At 54.3% G+C, this 10,875-nt stretch overlaps 1 protein-coding gene across 1 annotated transcript; it reads left to right on the forward strand.

Moving 5' to 3' along the window:
- The first annotated feature begins 2,859 nt into the window (after positions 1–2,859).
- Positions 2,860–10,012, forward strand: BIRC5 (baculoviral IAP repeat containing 5). Its single transcript, XM_075562294.1, has 4 exons — positions 2,860–3,038; positions 3,336–3,445; positions 7,094–7,211; positions 9,025–10,012. The coding sequence occupies exons 1-4, from the start codon at positions 2,928–2,930 to the stop codon at positions 9,112–9,114; spliced, it is 429 nt and encodes a 142-aa protein (XP_075418409.1). The 5' UTR covers positions 2,860–2,927; the 3' UTR covers positions 9,115–10,012.
- Positions 10,013–10,875: the final 863 nt, after the last annotated feature.

A 10,875-nucleotide genomic window follows, 5' to 3' on the forward strand; every position in this document is an offset into this window, starting at 1 on the left:
GGAACGGGGAAGCGCCCTGGCTGTAAACCCAGGGACTCCGGGCAGAGCTGCCCCAATGTGATCCAGACTGTGACTGTACAGGGCCAGACAACCTCATCTTTCTCCCTCAGGGAGGCTGCTGGGTTGGAACTGCTGGCCTTGCGGTTAGCAGCCTGACGCATAGCCCACTACGCCACCGGGTTTCGTCCAACGCAAAACTGGAAACCATAAATGTACCAAAAGAAATCTCATGGATATTTTTATAAGCTTTCCTACCCACCCGGGGTGGCCCTGCTGGCATCTTTAATGCCGGTGGGACAGCTCCCAGCATCATGCTCACACCACCACCTTGCCACCAGGACAGCTGCTAAGTTTTCCCTGAAACCCCCCACTTCTGATCCATCAGGGTTGCCTGCTTCCACATTAGCATCTAGAAGCTGTCTTTCCATTTGGAAGTCCGCTACCTTCAACAAATGGTTGGTAGCAGCATAATTCCTAACGTGCTTTCAGTGCCTGACAAAAACAAACAAAAAACGACCTCTCAAAATCAAAGTTCTGTGTTCTGTGACCGGTTTCCTACTCACCGGGGTGACAGTATGTTGGCTAGGTGGCAGTATCGACTTTCACAGGAACGACGTGAATGAGAATGTGTGCCCCAGAGTCTGAGATGCACATCTAGAGTGTAGCAAGGTTCTGCCTGTCAGTTTACCTTCTTCACATGCACGTACACAAAAAAGAAAAATATTAAAATATTCTGCCCCAAACCAGCAAGCTAGAGAAGCAGGAGACCCAGTGGGGTAGGGGTTGGGCTGCCAACTGGAAGTTTGGTGGTTCTAAGCCATCACCTGCTCTTTGGGAGGAAAATGAGGCGGTCTGCTTCAAGACAGACTGACAGCCTTGGAGGTTCTCTGAAGCAGTTTGACTCTGTTCTGTGGTGTCACTGTGAGTTGCAAAGGGCCTGTCGGGGTTTGGGGGAGTAGCAGGGACATGGTAGATGAAGCTAATTCTCTTTTGTTTCAAAAAACCAAACCCTGTGATGTTTATGCCAAACAGTGGCAAAACAACAATAATTCGACAAGTTGCAGGAGGCCGGCTATCAGCTGGCCTTGGGGTGGAGCGTTGACTGTGGGTTTCATTTGCCTGATGTCTCCAGAGAGAAGGAGACGCGTCTTTCTGTAGCTGGGAAGGACCAGCATGCATTCCTAGGACAAGCCTTCCGGGTACCAGGTCCCAGGCCCGGGGGAGCGGCCACAAAGAAGAGCTTGCAGAGCGTAGCAGAGACAGCAGCTGGCAGTGGTAGCTCGACAGTGGGTGGCATTCCTGCCCTCACTGTGGGAGACCTGGTTTGATTTCTGGCCAGGGCTCCTCTCGTGCAGCCACAAGCTGCACAGGTTAGAACTGAGCTTCCAGACTAAGGTCAGCAGAAAAGGCCTGGTGCTTTGCTTCTTAAAACAAGCCAACCTAAAACCTCTGATCACATGGCCAGATCCACAGAGCACACTAAGGATGGGGCAGGAGCAGGTGTGCACAGCATAGCCATTGGCTGGGGGCACAGGGTAGTGGTGGGGCATGGAGTTACCATATATTCAATGATGCTCACCTTCCCGACACAATCGCTGAAGATAAAGCGGGTGCATAAACAAATGCGGTGAAGAAAGGTGATGGTGGCCGGCTATCCAAAGATATAAGATCTAGGGTCTTAAAGGCTTGAAGACAACAAGAAGCCATCTAGCTGAGAAGCAACAAAGCCCACATGGAAGAAGCACACCAGCCTATGTGATCACGAGTTGTTGATGGGATCAGGCATCAAAGAACAAAAAATCCTATCATTATGAATGAGGAAGAGTGTAAAGTGGGGACTCAAAGCCCATCTACAGGCAACTGGACATTCCCTTACAGAAGGGTCCTGGGGAGGAGACAAGCCAGACAGGGTGCAGTGTAACACGAGGAAACATACAACTCTCCTCTAGTTCTTTAATGCTTCCTACCCCCATTGTCATGACTCCCAATTCTACCTTACAAATCCGGCTAGACTGGATGTACACTGGTACAGATAAGATCTGGAAATACAGGGAATCCAGGACAGATAAACCTCTAAGGACCAGGAAGTTAAGGGAAAGGTGGGGGAGAAAGGGGGAACCAATCACAATGATCTACATATAACCCCCTCCTAGGGGGACTGACAACAGAAAAGTGGGTGAAGAGACATTGGTCAGTGTAAGACATGAAAAAGTAATAACTTAAACAATTATCAAGGGTTCATGAGGGAGGGAGGGTGTGGGGGAGAGGGGGAAAATGAGGAGCTGATGCCAAGGGCTCCAGTAAAAAAGAAAATGTTTTGAGAATGATGATGGCAACAAATGTACAGATGTGCTTGACACAATGGATCGATGGATTGTGATAAGAGTTGACCAAGCCCCCAATAAAATGATTTGAAAAAAATAAAGTTGCCATAGTCATTGGCAATAAACAGCACAACTCTGTGCTTAGCAGGGGCCATACCTTGAGTCCATTAGTGGCGGCCAGCCCATGTTCAGCTCCTCTGGTCATTCCCTCTTTGAAAGCACTTGATTCTGACTGCTAGGACTGACTGCCTCGCACAGTGGTCCTTAACCAATGCCGCCACCTTTTATGTTGTGGTGACCCCTCAACCATAACATTATTTTCGTTGCTACTTCATCACTGTAAATTTGCTACTGTTATGAATTGTGCCACCCCTGTGAAAGGGTCGTTCAGTGCCCAAAGGGGTCGCGACCCACAGGTTGAGAACCACTGCCCTAGCAGACGCCTAGTCAGAGGACTACAATTCCCAGCAGGCCCCGCGCCGCCCAGCCTCGCGTTCCCAGGAGGCCGCGGGCTGAGTCCGCGCAAAGGGCGGGGTGTTCCCGGCGTGCCCCTCGGCGCGCCTCCACCGCCGCGTTTGAATCGCGGGTTCGTTGGGCGGCGGCATGAGCGCCCCTAAGTTGCCCCCGGCCTGGCAGCTGTATCTCAAGGATCACCGCATCTCGACGTTCAAGAACTGGCCTTTCTTAGAAGGCTGCTCCTGTACCCCGGAGCGGGTGAGCCTGCCCCAACCTGCACCTCCGTCCGTACCCCGCCCCGCCCCCGCCCCGCCCTGGGCCTTCTGACCCATCCAGGGCCACCAAGCTCCTGCGGAACCCCTAGACCCCCTCGGGCCCGCCTGGGCCTTCGACTCACTGCGTCACCAAGGCCCCGGGGGAGCCCCCAGACCCCTTCGAAACCCACCCGACCCCAGCCCTGCCCTGGACCCCAGCCTCTGGAACCACCCCTCTGGGCGGAGCGGAGGGGAGGGTAGGGCCAGGCCACCTCGCCTTCTCACCCGCCCTGCCCCGCAGATGGCCGAGGCTGGCTTCATCCACTGCCCTACGGAGAATGAGCCCGACCTGGCCCAGTGCTTCTTCTGCTTCAAGGAGCTGGAAGGCTGGGAGCCGGACGATGACCCCATGTAAGTTTCTCCGGACCTTCTGTCCCCGCCCGTTTCCGGCCGCCCTGGGAAGCCCCCTCTTGAGCTGGGCTTTGAACTGAGCTAATTCTTGGTGAAGGACCTTGCCTCCTAGCTGGAATTTGCCGGGAGACTGCTTCGGTGGACCTCCGAGAAGCTGTGGGGAAATCCCATGATTTTAACCGCATCTGTGGAGCCCCTAGACCCCAGTAGGCTTGCAGACCCAGGCCCGGAGGCCTGGGCCTTCTGACCCACCCAGCCCCCCAGGACCCTGTGTCAGAGTCCTCGACTTTTATGACAGGGCCTCAAATTAATCCTTTCTTTTTAAAATCATTTTATTGGGGACAGCTCTTACCACAATCCATACATGCATCCATTGTGTCAAACATTTGTATCTTTGTTGTCATCATCATTCTCGAAACATTTTCTTTCTACTTGAACCCTTGGTATCAGCTCCTCATTTTTTCCCCTTTCCTCCCTCCCACACGAACCCTTGATAATTTATAAATTATTACTTTTTCATGTCTTAACACTGACCATCTCTTCACCCACTTTTCTGTTGTCCGTCTCCCAGGCAGGGGGTTATATGTAGATCATTGTGATTGGTTCCCTGTTTCTCCCCCACCTCCCCCTTCCCCTCCTGGTATCGCTACTCTCATTATTGGACCTTAGAGGTTTATCTGTCCTGGATTCCCTGTGTTTCCAGCTCCTCTCCGTACCAGTGTACATCCTCTGGTCTAGCTGGATTTGTAAGGTAGAATTGGGGTCATGTTAGTGGGCGGGGAAGAAGCATTAACTAGAGGAAAGTTGTATGTTTCATTGGTACTATACTGCACCCTGACTGGCTTGTTTCCTCCCCACGACCCTTCTGTAAGGGGATGTCCAATTGCCTACAGATGGGCTTTGGGTCTCCACTCTCCACTCCTCCTCATTCACAATGATAGCATTTTTTTGTTCTTTGATTCCTGATCCCATCAACACTTCGTGATCACACAGGCTGGTGTGCTTCTTCCATGTGGGCTTTGTTGCTTCTCAGCTAGATGGCCTCTTGTTTATCTTTAAGCCTTTAAGACCCAGATGCTATATCTTTTGATAGCCGGCCACCATCAGCTCAGCTCTCTTCACCACATTTGCTTATGTACCTGCTTTGTCTTCAGCAATTGTGTTGGGAAGGTGAGCATCATGGAATGCCAGTTTAATAGAACAAAGTATTCTTGCATTGAGGTAGTACTTGAGTAGAGGCCCAATGTCCATCTGCTCCCTTAACACGAAATCTATAAATATATGCACATAGAGCTCTTTCCCCATCCTCATATATAAATATATTTACATATGTATGTGCCTGTATTTAGACCTCTATAAATGCCCTTTGCCTCCTAGTTCTTTCCTCTATTTCCTTTTACTTTCCTCTTGTCCCACTATCATGCTCAGCCTTCATTTGGTTTCAGTAATTCCTCGGTTACATTGCCCTTGATCAAGCCCTATCAGACCTCCTACACCCTCCTCACCATTTATTTTGGATCCCTTGTTCCCTTGTGCCTGGGGTTGTTAACACCACTTCCTTTTCCCTGCCTCCCCCTCCCATGTTACCCAGAACCGTGAGTCCCCTTGTTTTCTCCAAATTGTTTATCCCACCTATAGATAGACCTGCAGAGATAATAGTACGTACAAAAACTAGACAGAACAAAACAAAGCAACAAAAGAAAACAACAACAACAAAAAACTAATGACACAAAAAGAAAAGTCTGTAAATAGTTCAAGGTCTGTTTTTTGACCTTTTAGGAGTGTTTTCTGGTCAAGTCTGATGGGGTGCCAAGCCCTGGCCCCAAAGTCTATTTTTGGTATTCCCTTAGGACTTCGTTGCTCAGTTCCCCTTTCTGTTCTGTCGCACACCCTTAGGGTTTCTCCTCAGTGTGGTGGGGTCATCTCACGTGCAATTCCTGCACTGTGTCTCCAGTGTTGTCCTCCGTAGCACTTTGGGTCAGTGAGGGATGTTGAATCTTGTAGTGGGGCGGGCGGGCCCTATGTCCTCTCCGTGCTTTGGCTGCTCTGAGCAGGAATATGGTCCTCAGGGATTGGTGGGCCAGGATGTGTTCCACTCTTTTCCTTTGTTTGCTCCTGTGGGCTCTGATCAGATTACATTAATCTTGAAGTGGGGCAAGAGGACTGAAATGTCAATCGTGCTGAATCATTCAACCTCATTTGTCAGACACAGAGAGCGGGCTGTGGTTCTGCCCTCCTGGGGCCTCCATTCTAAGCACAAGGCAGACAGTTCATGTCAGAACTAGTGAACGGAGCCAGGTGCTCTGACCTAGGGAAGGAGAACGGACAGAAGTTAAACCTCCACCCACCAAACCAGCTGCTCTTGCGGTGATGTGTGCTTGGCATCGTGGCGGCCCTGCCGACACCATCAGCTTTGCCCTCTGGGAAGTGACAGGCCAGGCCTGCCTCCTCCCCAGGAGCCCTGGTGGCACAGTGGTTACCTGTTGGGCTGCAAACTGCAAGGTCCATAGTTCAAAACCCCCAGCCACTCTTCGGGAGAAAGGAGCCTGTCTACTCCTGTGAAGAGTTAGTGTTGGAGCCCACAGGGCCGCTCTGCCCTGTCCTACAGCGTGGCTGTGAGTCAGCACCAACATGACAATGGCAGTGAGTTTGGTTTGGTTTTGTCAAGATTCCCCAGCGCAATGGAAAAAACATGTCTGTGTGTGTGTTCAGAGACTGCCACCACCTGCCTTTCCAGAGTGCAACTTACACACATGCCCCTTTCTTCCTGCCAGCTTCGATTGTCTCCACAGTTCACTGTTTCCTCCAGGGACTCAGCCAGCTCACTCACCTTCCTGCCCCGAGGGTGATGCTGTTTCCCCCAAAGTGCATTTGCTGTTGGGGTCCAGTTGTGGCGGGGCTGGCGTGGGGAGGCTCCGCTCTTGGGAGGGAACCTCTGAGTTGCGGTCAGCTTGGCCGTTAGGACTGGCTGTTCTTTTCTTCTGGGCTGGGCGAGGTGACCTGTGTGTTCCAAGACTCTCATGACAACAGGCTTGGCAGCTAGTCAGGAATCAGACAAGAGGAGGACACCTCGGAGGACAGGACACCCAACCCAACCCACTGCCCTAGCGTTGCTCTCGACCCCTGCACTGGGTCTCCCGGAACCATGGCTCTTTAGAGAGTTGACAGCCTTCTTTTGCTCCCGAGCATCTGTGAGTGGGTGTGAACCGCTGACCTTGTCGTTGGCAGCCCTAGGGCTCCTTGTGAGGCAGGCAGGCTCTCGGGACGAGCCTGGTTCTGAGGCCACAATGCCCTTCACCCACCAGCTCCCTGAGGAGTGGGGAGGAATTCCACACTAACAGGTTTTGATGGGGAGCAGCTTGGGCTTTCGCAGCCGGATCCTTTCCCTTCTCTTCGTTGAGGGACTTCAGCGAAAACACATCAGGCAGAAAGACATGGGAGATGTGAGGCAATGTGGTGCGGGACCCCATGCGGGGGGGGGCTCCACGTGTCCCTGACTCCCCGCCTGGTTCTTGAAGCCGCGCCCGCCGGGTGCATGGCACGAGACTCCGGGCGGGAGGCTGGGGTGCGGTCTGGGCAGCCCCAAGCAGACAGCTGCTTCTCCCTTTGCCCCGACCGTTGACAGCCCCTCTCGTCTCGCTTCTGTAGAGAGGAACATAAAAAGCACTCGTCTGGCTGCGCCTTCCTTTCTGTCAAGAAGCAGTTTGAAGAGTTGACCCTGAGCGAATTCTTGAAATTGGACAAAGAACGAGCCAAGAACAAAATTGTACGTATCTGGACACGGGTGGCCCCGAGGACCGGCCCTTTGTACCCGAGCCCTGACATGCCTCTGTGCTGCGTAGTGATGGTCAGGAGAGCCTGGGGGTGCAGCGGTTATTCAGTGGGCTGCCATCCACCTGCTTGGCCGTTTGAAACCCCTAGCAGCTCCGTGGGAGCAAGGCTGGGCTTTCGACTCCCGTCAAGGGTCACAGGCTCGGAATCCCACAGGGGTCATTACGAGTCCACATGGTGTTCTCGTGACTGCTTTGTGCCCAGGGCCACCTTCTGCCATTCCTGCCCTCTGGAAGGACAGATGTGTCAACTGGGCAGTCATGTGCACACTGGTGTGTGTGCAGCTTGACTCCTTGTGTGGTGGTGGTGTTGTGACGTCATCTCCCCCATGCTGTGGTCTGAGGTGATCAGCCCTGGCCGGAGGTGGGAGGAGCTTTGGAACGGGATCTCTTACAAGAGACAACAGGGAAGTGAAGCAGGCGAGATCGGGGACCTGCTCCCAGGAGTGGCACAGTGAGCCTTTTGGACCCCGGGCCCCTGCTCTGGGAACCTCCCAGGCCCAGGGGAAGGTTGGTGCCAGGACACACCCAGGTCTCCTAGGCATGCTGGGCCCAGAGATGCCAAAAGGAGACGAGGAGCTGCCTCCCAAACTGTGAGCCAACAGAGAAAACGCCCCCTGCCTCCTGGCCTGAGGGCGAATGCATCTCTTTGGGTGAAAGCCCTGCTGTGGTTGTTCCCTTACAGCCGTTCTGGAGGGGGAGGGGTGCTTGTGCACCCGGAGCTGGAGGAGCTGTCTGCTTCGGCCTGACCTGGGGAGGTTCAGGGTGGTCTAGTGGGTCGAGAACCCAGCTCTGGGCCTCAGAGCAGCAGGGCGGGAGGGGGCAGCAGGCTGTGGAGCACAGAAGTTGGGAGGGACTGGAGCTGGCTAGAGCTGTTTCTGTTTGTGGACACTGCCCGTGGTTGCCCAATATGTCTGTCTTGTCTGTCTCTCTCACTCACTGCCCGTGGGAGCAGAGTTCCAGGCTCCTGCAGGCGTCCCAGGGGCAGTGCAGCCCGGGCCTCAGTTGACCTGGTGGTGCGATGGGGCGGTGTTGGGCCTGACGCAGGAAAGCTGAAGGCCACGCTCACGCTCACTGCCATGGAGTTGGTGCTGGCCCACAGCACCCTCAAGGGCAGGGTAGAGCTGCCCCTCAGGGTCTCCAAGAACGACTCTGGTTTTTTAGAACAATGACCATTTATTACTATTATTTTAAATTGTTTTATTGGGAGATCTTACAGATACTATAATCACAATCCATTATTCAATTAGATCAAGCATAATTGTACAATTGCTGCCAACATGACGTTTCGAAACATTTTCTTCCTGAACTCTTTGATATCAGCTCCCCATTATCACCTCCCTCTCCCACCCTAACCCCCAGGAACCCTTATTATGATATATTATTATTAATACTTATTAATTTTTGCTATGGCTTACGCCATCCAGTGTGTCCATTTACCTGCATCCCCCTGGAGTGGGATCACACAGTCGTCATGGGTGTAGAAGCCTCGTCCTTCTCCTAAGGAGCGGAGCAGCTGCTGGTTTCGAACTGCTGACCTTATGGTTAGCCCATCACACTGCACCACCAGGGCTCCTGGGCACACAGGAAGTGCGCTGTAGGGCCCATCGTGTGCCGGTCATCTGGGAAGGGAATTGATTGCGCCCTCCCCCTCTCCTCCCCCCAAGTTGGGGCTGCCCCAGGCTGGCAGCCTGCGCAAGGTGGGCCAGTGGCTCGAGCTAGGCGTCATCTGCCTGCTTCCCTTTCCAGGCGAAGGAGACCAGCAACAAGCAGAAGGAGTTTGAAGAAAGTGCCAAGAAGGTACGCTCTGCCATCGAGCAGCTGGCCGCCCTGGAATGACTCCGCCCAGCCTCTGCCTGCTGTGACTCCCCCAGCTCTCTGGGGCCCTGCAGCTGGGTGACTGGACTGAATGGCTTTTCTGAGTGGCTGGTGTGGCTGGAGGACAGCCCACAGGCCTGTACCAACTGCCCTGCCCTGCTCTTTCTCGTCTCTTCTTTCCTCGTGGGGTGGGCTGGCCTGAGGCCGCCTGACGGCGCCCATGTAGCTGTGGCCTGCTGTCCCTCGAGGCCGAGAAGCTGGGTGTGGATGCGTGCAGGGTCCCTGTGAGTGGACGAAGAATTCCAGTATCCTTTTAAAACTCATCTGAGACTCAAGCCCCAGAGGGGATCTGTCTTAGCTGTGGTCAGAGCACCCTGGCTCTCGCTTGGCCAGACAGCATCTGCACAGGCTATGGGCTTGCTGCCCACTTGTGTCCGTCAGTCCTCATCTTCTCACCCCCTTCCCCCATGGGTGTCCATCCAAAAGTCTCTATCCTGCTGCTGTGCATGATCGTACAGACCCACGAGTGCAGAAGGGGGTCCTGAGCGGCAGGCTGGCACCCCTGGTGGGGAGTGAGCACCTTTCTCTGTGGGCCCCGGGGTCGGGCTGGGGGGAGCCAAGCAAAGCCCACCACCTGCATGAGGTCCCAGGAAAACATTCTGTGGGCACAGGGCAAAGTGGCCATGTTTCTCTATGACCTGCATGCCCCAGCTCACCCAGGAGTGGGCACCAGTGCCCCCAGGGCACGGCCCTGAGAGGTCTTACAGCCTGGCATCACGAGGCTTGCTCATTGAGTCCTTCTGCCACCCCAGTGACGTATGTCAGGCAGCTGGTGCCCAGTGTTCCCACTCATAGGCAGCTCTTCCTGACGCAGACAGTGTGATAAATCAATAAAAATGTCCTGAAAAGTGTTTGTTTGTTCAAGCTGGGCGGGCCCAGGGCTCCCTGTCTCAAAACACACGAGGCACTGAGGCCCGAGGCTCGTCCTGGACTGCGCTGCATTCCCACTACGTAGCCAGCCCCGTCAGAGTAGGGAGACCAGCCCTGCCTTCCTGGGCTCCGACCTTCAGCCACCAAAGAAAGAGCCACCCCCCCGCCACACCTCTGAGTCAGCCACCCCACAGAATGGAGGGCACGCCCACCGAGGGCTCCAGCAGGGCCCCTGGCTTGTTTCTGTGAAGGCTTTGGGGTGGTTGAAAGTGTGTGAGTGACTCATGGGAGTTTAAGGGCAGCAGCTCCCCAGGGAGGTGCAGTGGCTGACTCTTCCACCTGGGGATTTTCCTATGGGGCTGCCCAGGGCTTCTGAGTTGTCCCACCTGCAGCCCTCTGAGCAGGCGCATCAGATGATGGAGGTGGACAGACCAGTCCTTGCTGAGCAATGAAGTCTCTTTTGGATGCTGCCACAGTGCCCCGCCCCCCCCCCCCCCGGCTGTTCAAATATTGGTGTTCTGGGGTGACTTGCTGTCTGCTGCCAGGACACATTCCTGTACCCGCCTGGCCTGCGTCCCTGGGACATGATCACAGCCCAGGCTGGCTCAGCCTTCCCAACTACGGGGACTAGCGAGTGTTTGTGCCCACCTGTCACTGGCCTCTCCACCTAGAGCACACTGCAGAGCCTATTTGTCCTCTGCCCTTTCCATAGGCCAACAACACATCAGGTGGAGCTGCTGGGACACCTGGAGTGAGCCCACCCGAGACCCCTCAGCATACACCTATTGCCTTCTAGAGACTCTTTCCCAAGGCTGTTTCTCACCAGGCCTTAATAACCCATAATCCTCAGCC

This window comes from Tenrec ecaudatus, chromosome 10 (assembly GCF_050624435.1).
Source record: "Tenrec ecaudatus isolate mTenEca1 chromosome 10, mTenEca1.hap1, whole genome shotgun sequence".
Taxonomy (NCBI): domain Eukaryota; kingdom Metazoa; phylum Chordata; class Mammalia; order Afrosoricida; family Tenrecidae; genus Tenrec; species Tenrec ecaudatus.